Source organism: Hydra viridissima, unplaced genomic scaffold, assembly GCF_058129835.1.
Source record: "Hydra viridissima isolate aposymbiotic clone 2 unplaced genomic scaffold, HvirCarnegie_v1 scaffold_7, whole genome shotgun sequence".
Lineage (NCBI taxonomy): Eukaryota > Metazoa > Cnidaria > Hydrozoa > Anthoathecata > Hydridae > Hydra > Hydra viridissima.
In genome coordinates, this window is record NW_028324306.1 from 4,036,019 (window position 1) to 4,048,772 (window position 12,754).

A 12,754-nucleotide genomic window follows, 5' to 3' on the forward strand; every position below is an offset into this window, starting at 1 on the left:
GTAATAACTTTTATGACTTTTTATCGAGTTGGGTCACCATTAGCTTTATTGACTTCTGCGAGTTGATTTTGATTCAACGAACTTCTTTTTCGTATCTTAATCAGTTTGAATCCAGGCTTCTTGGAGCAAGATCTTTAGCTCTTCTTTCTTTTTGAGACTTCGTGCGCCAATTTTTTCATTCAGAATACCCCAAAAGTTCAAATGGGTTGAGATATGAACTTTGAGCCGACCATTCAAGTAACTCAATTTGCTTCTGGATGAAAAACTCTTTTGCTTGCTTTTACCTATGCTTGGGGTCGTTATTTTATTGAAAGATAAAATGTGTTGCCGTTTACAATTTTTCAGCTGAGGCCAGAAGATTTTTATTGAGGATATTTACAAAAGCTTCAGAGTCCTTAATTCCATTAAAAAAACTCCAGCTTACTGTTTCCACTCCAAGTCATTGATCCCAAACAATAAGATTGCCCCACCAAATTTCACATCTCCTTGAATGCAACATAAGTTTGAATGCTTTATCTTCCTTGAGCTCCATCGGATATCACAATGGGTTATTTTGAAAGAAATGGTTTCTTGCGTGGAACTCTTTCTTAAAATCTACTCTTTCAATCAGTTTCGGATAGTCAACAAGCTTATTTGAATTCCAACTGCTGTTATTCAAGTAGGTTTGACGCTTTGCTGAAAAAAAATGGTTCTTAATGTTGTTTTGTACCTTGCTCCTGATCTTAGATGATTTTTCACACATCCAAACCTTTTGTACTCTTTTTAATCAAGTCGCTAATTTTTCCTAATGTCATTCCAGTTGTTTCTTGTATCAATCCGAACATTTTACGTTGCTTAAACAATAAGTTGCTGAGCTTGCGACCATTCTTTGCTTTAAAATTCCATTCTTGATGATATCAATGGCAAATCAAGCAGCTTTGAAAAATATCAGTCAATTACTAGCTGTTGCACATTACTTTATAATAAAGTACTTGAGTTATTGCTTAAAAATCTTTTTTTTTAATTTTCACTCCAAAGACTTTTTTTCAGATAATTATCTTCCGTCAAAATTTTAACTCCGCTTCAACAATCGTTAAATTTGGAGCAAATTAAGTTAACGTAGTTATATTTTTGTTATCTGATCTCTTGATTAAATTTGCTTTCAGAAAAATCACAAAAGTTTTCATCCAAAACTTTTTATTTCTGAAGTAACTCGCCAAAGTTTATTTTTTACATTATGTTTAAAGTATAAGATGAAGCAAGTCAATCAGAAATGCTTTTAAATTAATTTTAAAACTTCAATTAAATAGTAGAAAAAGTCATTAATTTGTATTACAAAGCAATTCCATTGAGCTTTAGTCGTAAATGATGTAATATATAATTGTAGCTGATACAAACTTTAACTGTAACTGACACAAACCTTAATCGTGAATTACAGAAACTTCAATTGTTAGCTGAATATACACAACCTTATAACCTTATAAAGCAAACTTAGAATTTGCACTTTTTACATCTAATAAAAAATGTAATGGAAAGAAAAATAAAGAGGGAATTAGAATCTTTTTACCGAACGTATCAACCATCGACAGATGTTGCCAATAATATGTACGTCTTAAAAAATATTTATATAAACAATAATGAATTTAGGCAATATAAACATTCCTAGAAGCTTTTGAATTTCGAAAAAAAAATATGACGTAGAGAGAACTATAAAAAATTAATTGATTTAGAAAAAAGAAAAGTAGCTCTGTAATATATTTCGATATTCTTTTGTAGGTTGAAGCGACTGTAGGTGTATCGAACAGCGAGACAAAGAAAAACAAGACCAATAACTCGACTTACAGCTGAAACAAAGCTGTTGAATAAAATATTTAAAGGAACATTACTTTTTATTTTAATTTTTCTATACTTTTTTTCTAAAAATTCATCAGAACCAAAGTAAATTTTCTATAGTAGAACCAAAGTAAATTTTCTATAGTAGAACCAAAGTAAATTTTCTATAGTAGAACCAAAGTAAATATTCTATAGTAGAACCAAAGTAAATTTTCTATAGTAGAACCAAAGTAAATTTTCTATAGTAGAACCAAAGTAAATTTTCTATAGTAGAACCAAAGTAAATATTCTATAGTAGAACCAAAGTAAATTTTCTATAGTAGAACCAAAGTAAATATTCTATAGTAGAACCAAAGTAAATTTTCTATAGTAGAACCAAAGTAAATATTCTATAGTAGAACCAAAGTAAATTTTCTATAGTAGAACCAAAGTAAATTTTCTATAGTAGAACCAAAGTAAATTTTCTATAGTAGAACCAAAGTAAATATTCTATAGTAGAACCAAAGTAAATTTTCTATAGTAGAACCAAAGTAAATTTTCTATAGTAGAACCAAAGTAAATTTTATATTTTTCTTAGTAAATTTTTTATTCAAGAACAAACATAAAAACAAAAAGAAAAAGCGATAAATAAGAAGCCATAAACGGCTGCTTTTAATCAAGGTAAAACTACTTGTAATTCTTAATTGAATTTATCGGCAAGCATTTTTAAATAACTATCAAAATTTTTTAGGCAGGACCTTGTATTGTAAATGAATATCTTTAAAGGGTTTTTAGACACCCCGTTTTTACGGAGAAGAGCGCAATACAGAGTTTTATATAAATTTAATGGCTGTTATGCCTTTCCTCCGAAAAAGCAGGATATAAGAACTCAGAGTTTTGCTGTAAATCCTCCAATCTTGTCTTACCGAGTCATTCGACTAAGTACGCACATCCCGGATAAAGATTAGAGGCTTTATAACACAGCACTGGGTAATTAGTTCTGGAAACTAGATTTATTCAACTTAACAAATTTAACTGCATTTCTTTTAAAAAAGAAAAAATTCAGCTGCTTCATAATTTATATATTTATTGTTAATATCCCTCTGTTAAATGAAGGTCGAACAAAGGCGTTTTTTAAAAAAAGGTATATTTTATTTAAAGCCGCCTCACCATGTTGTAACTTCTAAATGATCTTGTTAAAAGAATCACAGGAAAGTTTTCTTCTTCTGGATCAAATTCCATTTATTAAGTTTAATTCAGTTTTATTCGGTCTTATTTTTAGCACACATTTTTACAACTATAATTGTCAATTAAAAACATCCCTCAACTTGTTGTTCATTCATTTTTTACTAGTAGTTAGTATTTGCAGTAAAGAAGAATTCAGTAGGAAAGTGGCTTAAAACTACTTAATATTTGGTTTCTTTTATTATACATCATCTTACATAAAATTTTTCTTATTTAAATGATATTTATTATAAATCCAACTGAATTCTTATTGTGAACTTGATTTGAACATATTATTAATGTTAATACAAACATATCACATAACACAAAAGATGACAGCTGGTTTAAAATAGGTTTCTTACCGGGAAAAAACCTTTCCAAATTTTTTTCTTTACTTACAAACAAAAGCTTGTTAAAAACTAATGAAAAATAATTTTGTTGCCTGATTTAATTTTTGATAATGAAGGCCAAAAGAAGAAGAGATAACTGCTCTGCTCCATACGAAAACACTATTTCTGTAGATAGTGAAGGAAGTTGGAATTGATCCAAACAGCAAAAGGCGAACTAACGAATCATCATCCAAGAGTTCATCACCAAGAGGAAAGCCAAGCTTAACGATTACACTGGTCAACAATGAATTTGCACCAGCTTTAATTTTAGGCTTACTAGATGTAGTTTTTCATGCTGATTCCAAATCTGTGTTTAGTTTTTCTCCAGCACGTCTGAATCTTGAGATAATGTATGTGTGTTTTTTGCACTTATATATAGTTTAAGTGTGAAATATACTAATGTTTCTTTATTTTCAGGGTAATTATTTCAATAAAATTAACTTATATAATGCCTAGAAATTGCAAAAATTTGCCAGACGCTTTTTGCTACATTTGTGGGCAATTTACATTGTCAGGGCAGCGAAAGAAAATCACTCCAGAAATCTCGAAAATTTACAAGCTGTATTTTGGTTGTCCTTTGGGAGATCAAGATAAAACTTGGGCACCACATAAGGCTTGTTATAGTTGTTGCAGTTTATTACGAGATTGGATCAACAAACGAAGGTCTTCTTTTCGATTTGCTCTACCGATGATTTGGAGGGAACCAAAAGAACATTTCAATGACTATTTTTGCACTGTTAATACTGCTGGATTTTCGTCGAAAAATAAGCACCAAATTGTGTACCCGAATTTGGATTCGGCCATGAGACCTGTTCCTCATGACAGCACCCTGCTCATTCCAGTACCACCAGCTGATGGATTAGACTCTGTTGAAGAGGAATGTGTTGTTGATGTTGAACGTCAAGATGCGACTGATGTTGACTTTGATCCAGATATTGACGGCGAAGAGCCCAAAGTTTTCACACAAGGTGAACTGAATGATTTGGTTAGAGACTTGTATCTTTCCAAGGAAAAAGCTGAACTTTTAGCGTCAAGACTGAAAGAAAAGAATTTGTTAGCAGTTGGTGTCAAAGTATCCCACTTTCGAAAGCGCAACAACGGTTTATCTTGGTTTTTCACCATTGATGGACCCTTGTGCTACTGCAATAATATCCAGAGTTGTTATCTGTCCAATATGTCCAAGACAAATTTTCTGCCGTCATAAAATATGTCCGAAATATTTTTCTGCCTACCAACTTTGACATAATTTTATGTCTAAAACATTTTCTGCCGACATAAAATATATCCGAAATGTTTTTCTGCCTACCAACTTTGACATAATTTTATGTCTAAAACATTTTCTGCCGACATAAAATATGTCCGAAATATTTTTCTGCCTACCAACTATGACATAATATTATGTCTAAAACATTTTCTGCCGACATAAAATATTTCCGAAATATTTTTCTGCGAACTTACTTTGACATAATTTTATGTCTGAGACATTTTCTGTCGACATAAATTATGTCAGAAACATTTTTCTGTCCACATATTTTGACATAATTTTATGTCAGAGACATTTTCTGTCGACATAAATTATGTCAGAAACATTTTTCTGTCCACATATTTTGACATAACTTTATATCTGAGACATTTTCTGTCGACATAAATTATGTCAGAAACATTTTTCTGTCCACATATTTTGACATAACTTTATATCTGAGACATTTTCTGCCGACATAAATTATGTCAGAAACATTTTTCTGTCCACATATTTTGACATAATTTCATGTCTGAGACATTTGCTGTTTCTTATTTTAGAAGAAAAAATCGTACAACTTTATTGCTCATTTCAGATTAATTTAACGAGTAAAACAAGTCTCGATTTCCCCTTATTAGAATGTAAAAACTTAGTCTCAAACTTAGTTTTTATTACTGAATGTGGTTTTTATTATATGGCATCCTGTGCCACATTAGAAATTATGTTAAGTAGAAAGAAAAGTAGAACTTGTAAAGGATCGAACCATTTACAGCATAAATTCTGGCCAAAATTTATCTTTTAATTTAACCGAACCGTCAGAATCGTTTTTTGAAGAGTAGTGATCTTAACCGAAAATTTATTCCAAATAAAACAAATATCAATGATAATGTTTGGTTGTTAAAATTTTTTTTTCTCTTACACGTTTTTTAAAGAGAAAATATCCCTTTTCAGATTGTAAATGATACAACTCAAACAAATTAAATGGCAATTAAATGCCTTAGAATCAAATATTTATGTGTCTGCTCTCCTCAATCAAACCACATGGCATTATAGGTTGCTAATATTTGGAAAATTGGCATTTTTTTTTTATCCAATGGTACTTTATGGCCATTTACCTTTATTTTGGCATTTTGACACAGAAAAATTTAAGTTCTCGAAAAAGTATTTATTTTGGAAAAAAAGTTGAAATTAATTTTTGCCCCTCAAGAATTTTTAAGGATAATTAAAAACAACTTTTGACTTCCGATCCGAAGATTAACTAGTTGATTTCATTGATGAAATTTGTTCAAAATAAAGTGACGGAATCATTTTGAAACAGCCGCGATATGAAAAAGGGCATTATTATGGCATTTTACATTCGCGCTTCTGGCATTTCACATGTAAAAAATGTTGGCAACACTGAATTTAATTGTCAATTAAAACGACTAAAATATGACGACTTGGAATGCTCGCTTCTACGTTTGAGACATTAAAACGATTTTCCTAGCCGCATTAAAAAACGATTATTAATCTAATTATTCATTTTTCGCGGTTTAAACGATTGTCCTGTGGTATAAATAGATCTTGGAATAACTATTTTCTTGTCACTGTTTTTGTTTTCCTTAAGATTTAAAGACAAATATGGAGAATAATTTATTGCACAAACAAGTGAAAAGTCAATTTGAAATTAGTAAAGAAGGAGGAAAGTGTAAAATGTGCAAAAAATTTTACAAAGGCAAGTTAAGTAACCTCAAAGATCAGCTTCTTTGAAAACACAAAGAAAAAGCTGGCGAAATTGACTTAGTTGAAACTACTTCGGCTACAAGGAATCGAAATAACGATGAGATTCAATTAATTAAACGAATCAAGCTGGATGTTGATGTAAATCAATTAATTAGAGAAATGATTAAGTTAATGATGAACCGTAACTTGTCTTTCGCGTCAGCTGATGAAATCGGACAATTGTCTTTAGTGAAAAATGCACTCAAAGAATTCAAAATTGTTATAAATCGTCACAGCACGAAACGCTACATTCAACTTGCGTGTGAAAATATTTTTTCGCTCATAAGAGAAGAAACTGAAAATGTTCTTGTCTCGTTGATGTTTGATAGTGCGTCGCGATATGGAAGAAACGTGTTTGGAGTTAGCTGTAGATATGTGAAGGACGGGCAAATAGCTGACAGAACCTTAGGCATACTTACTCAAGAAAGTCGACAGTTTGGCGAAATTTTAGCTGCTCAGTTAGAAAATGTAATTGGAAAAATTGGAAAATGTGCTAATGATATCTACGCAACTTGCACAGATCAAGGAAAAAACATGACGAAGGCTTCAAAAATTCTTCAAAATGCACAAGTTCAAATGAAAGTGATCCTTGAAATTTATGGTGACGAATTTATAGATTTCGAAGACGAGGAAATCGATATTGGCGCTTTAGAGAATGAAGAAGGGAATTATAGTGAAGCCCAAACTGTTTGTGTTGAAAAATCAGTTGGATCGTTCTGTTCAGCCATGTTTTGTGGCGCACATGTGTGTCAGCTAGCTGCTAAGGACGTAACATCAATGTTTGAAGACGCATTAAATAACATCAGAAAAGTTGCTATCGAATCCAAGAAAGTAGCATATATTCAAACATTTAAAAATCTAAAAAAACCTCGTGTAGACATTGAACCACGCTGGGATTCCACGTTTTTGATGATAGAAGATTTCCATACCAACGCAGAAGCATATCAAAGGCTAAGACACGACCAATTAAAATTAAATGATGCTTCATGGAGTTTAATAGATGAATATTTCGATGCATTTTTACCAATACATTCGGCTATGATGGATTTTCAATCCGCAAAATTATCAATTAGTGAATTCTACGTTCGATGGATTCAAATGAAAATAGGAATTGAGGACGTTCCAGCAGGTGATTTGGGATTAAAAATGCTATTGACCAACGCAATCAATACACGAGAACAAGTTTTTTTTAAATGTGAAGCATTTATTGCTGCTTTAGTTATGGATCCTAGATTTTGCTTTACATCGGGTCATCAACTGTTTAATACAGAAATGTTGAATAGAGGAATTATACAGCTAATCAAAATTCATCAAAAACTTTGTACTCAACGAGAACAATCAAGTTTTTCATCAACAGAAGAATCCATACAATTAAATGCGTCATATTCCTCAAATACTTCTGAAGAGATGATTCCTATGAACTCAGAAGAAATTTATGCTGAAAAAGTACGCCGTTTCATTGAATATACTGGAGGAGGAACCAGACAAGATGTTGCTAATGCAGCTTTAGAGTCAGATCAAGATATTCGTCAATTAATTTTAAAATGGACTCTTAATGAACCGTGAGTGTCATTAGACGTTGAATTCAACATTCTTGCGTACTGGAAGAAAAACCAGAAAACAAAATGGAATCGGCTTTATGAAATCTCGCAAGTAGTTTACGGTGCAGCGTTCTCCAGCGTAAAAGTTGAACGTGATTTCTCTGGATTCGCTTTGGTTTATAGCCATCTACGTACTCGCATTTCAAATGATTTCTTAGACTCCATCATGGTTGTAAAAAATAATCTAGATTTGATTGATAAAATAAAATTTGTTTAAAAAACTAAACGTTTCACATTTTCTATTAGTCAATTTTTTATGGCGCCCCAGTGCAAGAATCGAGTTCTGAAAACCTTTTTAGAGTCGAAACAAAAAAAAAAATTTTTTATAACGTAATAAAGTTCTTTTAGATTTTGTGTTAGCAAAGTACTTGACAAAATTCTAGCACAAAAAGTCAAAGTTAATTTTGAGAATAGATTAAACGGCCGTGATATAAAAATCTACAACTGAATTGCATTTGGGTCAAAAGACTCCAGCATCAAGAGTTTTTTTAATGCGGCTAGGAAAATCGTTTTAATGTCTCAAACGTGGAAGCGAGCATTCCAAGTCGTCATATTTTAGTCGTTTTAATTGACAATTAAATTCAGTGTTGCCAACATTTTTTACATGTGAAATTCCAAAATCGTGAATGTAAAATGCCATAATAATGCCCTTTTTCATATCGCGGCTGTTTCAAAACGATTCTGTCACTTTATTTTGAACAAATTTCATCAATGAAATCAACTAGTTAATCTTCGGATCGGAAGTCAAAAGTTGTTTTTTATTATCCTTAAAAATTCTTGAGGGGCAAAAATTAATTTCAACTTTTTTTCCAAAATAAATACTTTTTCGAGAACTTAAATTTTTCTGTGTCAAAATGCCAAAATAAAGGTAAAAGGCCACAAAATACAACTGGATAAAAAAAAAGCCAATTTTCCAATTATTAGCAACCTGTAATGCCATGTGGATTGTTGAGGAGAGCAGAAAAATATTTGATTCTAAGGCATTTAATTGCCATTTTAATGGCTTGCGTTGTATCATTTACAATCTGAAAAGGGATGTTTTCTCTTTAGAAAAAGTGTAAGAGAAAAAAAAAAATTTTAACAACCAAACATTATCATTGATATTTGTTTTATTTGAAGTAAATTTTCGGTTAAGATCACTACTCTTCAAAAAACGATTCTGACGGTTCGATTAAATTAAAAGATAAACGTTGGCAAGATATTTTCTTACGGCTAAAATTGTATTCTAACCGCTGCTTTAAATTGTCGTTCGTCCTGTGGTTAATCTATTTTAACCTGAAACGCCGCGCTGGTGAAAAACTATATTTTTAATAAGGTTTGCTTCGACCATAAATTATTCGACCTATCATGGAACGGATATAAATATTCTGACAAAGAATTATTTTCTATTTTTATTATGTTGCAGACGATTAGATCGTAGAATTTATGCTATAAATGGTTCGACCCTTTAAAAGTTCTACTTTCCTTTCTACTTAACATAATTTCTAGTGCGGCACAGGACGCCATATAATAAAAACCACATTCAATAATAAAAACTAAGTTTGAGACTAAGTTTTTACATTCTAACAAGGGGAAATCGAAACTTTTGTTTTACTCGTCAAATTAATCTAAAATGAGCAATAAAGTTGTACGATTTTTTCTTCTAAAATAAGAAACAGCAAATGTCTCAGACATAAAATTATGTTAAAATATGTGGATAGAAAATATTTCTGACATAATTTGTCGGGCAGAAAATGTCTCTGACATAAAATTATGTCAAAGTAAGTGGACAGAAAAATGTTTCTGACATATTTTATGTCGGCAGAAAATGTTTCAGACATAAAGTTATGTCAAAGTAAGTGGACAGAAAAATATTTCGGACATATTTTATGTCGGCAGAAAATGTTTCAGACATAAAGTTATGTCAAAGTAAGAGGACAGAAAAATAATTCTGACATATTTTATGTCTATGTAAAATATGTCTAAAAATATGTCGACAGATCTGCCAGACATATTATGCCGTAACAACTCTGATAATATCAATGATCTTTTTGAAAAGTTATCTCAAGTGCATTCGCCTCGTGATTGGCGCCACTTTATTGATTCATCAAAGAGGAGTTTGAAGGCCGTGTTGTTGCATATTGGCAATCAGAAGCCATGTATTCCAATCGCTCATTCCGTACACTTGAATGAAACTCACGAAAATATGAAAATATTACTAGACGCTATTAATTACAAAACTCACCAGTGGAACATTTGTGGTGATTTGAAAGTGATTGGTATGTTAATGGGTATGCAAACAGGGTTTACCAAGTTCTGCTGCTTTCTTTGTTTATGGGATAGTCGTGCTGTGAACGAACATTACGTAAAACGTGATCGGATGTTAAGAAATGAATACAAACCCGGTGTAAGCAGCATTCACCATATTCCGCTGGTTGATCTAGACAAAATATTTTTGCCACCGCTTCACATCAAGCTTGGTTTGATGAAAAGCTTTGTAAAAGCATTGGGTAAAACTGAATCAGCGGGTTTTCAATACTTGGTTGAAAAATTTCCCAAAATTAGTGCAGCGAAACTCAAAGAAGGCGTTTTTGTCGGACCCCAAATTCGAGAGGTTTTGAAAGACCATGGATTTGAAGAGTCACTTACTTCCGACGAAAAAGAAGCGTGGAAAGCGTTTGTATGGGTTTGTAAGAACTTCTTGGGGAATCACAAATCGTGTAAATATGAAAATTGTATTCAAAAGCTACTCGATTCGTTCCAAAAAGTGGGCTGTCGTATGTCATTGAAAATGCATTTTCTGCATTCGCATTTGGCAATTTTTCCTGAAAATTTGGGCTCTGTGAGTGATGAACAAGGTGAACGATTCCACCAAGATATTCAAGTGATGGAAAAGCGTTACCAAGGATTCTGGAACGAAAGCATGTTAGCTGACTACTGTTGTATGCTTTATCGTGATGAACCAGAAAAAGTCTACAAAAGGAAGTCATACTCACAGAGGTTTTAAGTGATTTATATGCTTTAGTCAACAGTCTTTAAACTATTAAATGTGTATAAATGTTTACGAATAAACCTAGTCACAGAGACTTTGAATTATTTGTATAGAAACTTAAGTGGTGCTTGAAATATTGAATGTTTATCAATGTTTATGTATTGGGATAAAGTACAGAATGTCCGAAAATTAAAATTCCAAATATCTCAAGAACTAGACGTGCTGGAAGAAAACTGAAAACAGATTTGAAATCAGCGCAAAAAACTGGTTTAGAAAAAGCTATTTAGATTCATGGTGCATTTAAAAAGTATTTTTTTGTTGACCAGTGTTATTTATCTCAATTATGATTTGCTTCGCAACGTTTGTTTAACCAAAAGTTTGAGTACTCCATGCGTACCTTTTCTCGTTCATAAACATGTAACTAGAATTAACATTAGCAACTTAATTTTGCATCATTGAAGCTGTGAAGCAATTTACGGATTCAAATTAAAAACACATCCTGACTACTAAGACGTTAAAGCGAAGGAAAAGAAGAAAAGTTTCTAGGTAAATAACTTATTGTAATCAGTGAAGATAAGCTTTTATATGACCACACAGTGCCACACACTGTCAGCAGGTCTTTGTTTTAAAAAAGTATATCGAAATAAGATTTTATTTTGTTTTGACTTTTTAAAGCAAGATCCAATCTACAATCAACGGTTCAACACGCACGTTCAATAAAATTACAACTTATGTTCATACACGCATGTTCAATAATCTTATAACATGTTCTTACACGCATGTTCAATAATCTTACAACTTATGCTCTTAAACGTATATTCAATAAACTTACAACTTAGTTTTGAACAATTGAAGATCTTAATTGAAAATCAACTAAGAACTTCCAATTAAAGCTCATAATAGTTCCACACAAGGTTGTGTGTGCCAAGTTCAATTTAGCAAAATAAATAAACTTGATATCAGTAAAAAAAACTCGATAAAAAAGATTTAACTATAAGGTTTATCAGGTTTAGATTGTTGGATCCAGAAACTTGAGTATATATTCATATTGCTTATAACATTTTATTTAAAAAAAGTTTCTTTTACTCAGGGCCCCGCAGCTTTTGATGAAAAGATCTCTGCGAGTCTTCTGCGAACTTCTTGACTTAGCAAATTATCTCTTTTATAACTAAAAAACTTTGATTTTTAGATGAAAATAAGCCTCTACGATTGACGTTCCAACAGGACAATAATCCCTAAAATACATGGTTTGATAAAAAGTAAAACCGCTGTGGCGCAATGGCCCGCGCAATATCTTGATCTAAATCCTATTGACAATTTGAGAATAACTCGATGATAAAGTAAATAATGAAGAGTTGTATCACGAACTTCAAACTACTTGGTTACAAATAAAACAAGTTCATATTAACTAACTTATTGAGTCTTGATGTACTAAGTTTATGAAAAACAATATGCCATCAATTACTGATCTGATATGCTTTTGATGATATACTTTTAAAAGTTTTTTTTTAGTTTTGGAATTAAAAATAACGATATTGTTTTTCTTTCTTACCGTTATACTATACTTTGCCTAGATATTTTTTCCATTGAAATCAAAATAGGTAGCGTTCAATGTTTGTATAAATTTCAGTGTGTTCCCTCAATTTTGCTCATTAGCTAATTTGCGCTAACTGCTAGGATTTCAATATAAAGTAATATTTTGGTTTGGAGAGCAATATGTTATGGTTCAATGCTGTCGAATGATTTAAATATGTAAAAACTGCTCACTTTTTATATT

General features: G+C 31.6%; 2 protein-coding genes across 5 annotated transcripts in view; one reads left to right on the top strand and one right to left on the bottom strand.

Annotated features, from left to right (window-relative positions):
• Positions 1-12,754, bottom strand: part of LOC145184803 (uncharacterized) — a 115,304-nt gene that overhangs the window by 12,077 nt on the left and 90,473 nt on the right. For 2 of the 4 annotated variants that reach the window (XM_090092112.1, XM_090092115.1), the window contains exon 1: positions 1,400-1,522. The gene's annotated coding sequence lies outside the window, so the exon portion shown is untranslated. Of the gene's footprint in view, positions 1-424; positions 1,523-1,546; positions 1,896-12,754 lie in introns of those variants that run through there. The other 2 variants (XM_090092113.1, XM_090092114.1) reach the window with 2 other exon arrangements.
• LOC149885705 (uncharacterized) lies at positions 3,427-4,693 on the top strand. The gene is made up of 2 exons (XM_090093861.1): positions 3,427-3,754; positions 3,861-4,693. Exon 2 carries the CDS (start codon positions 4,093-4,095, stop codon positions 4,606-4,608), a length of 516 nt encoding a protein of 171 aa, XP_089949987.1. The 5' UTR covers positions 3,427-3,754; positions 3,861-4,092; the 3' UTR covers positions 4,609-4,693.

Excerpts from the sequence above, each read along its gene's own strand:
- LOC149885705 (XM_090093861.1), top strand. The coding sequence starts at position 4,093 with ATGATTTGGAGGGAACCAAAAGAACATTTCAATGACTATTTTTGCACT.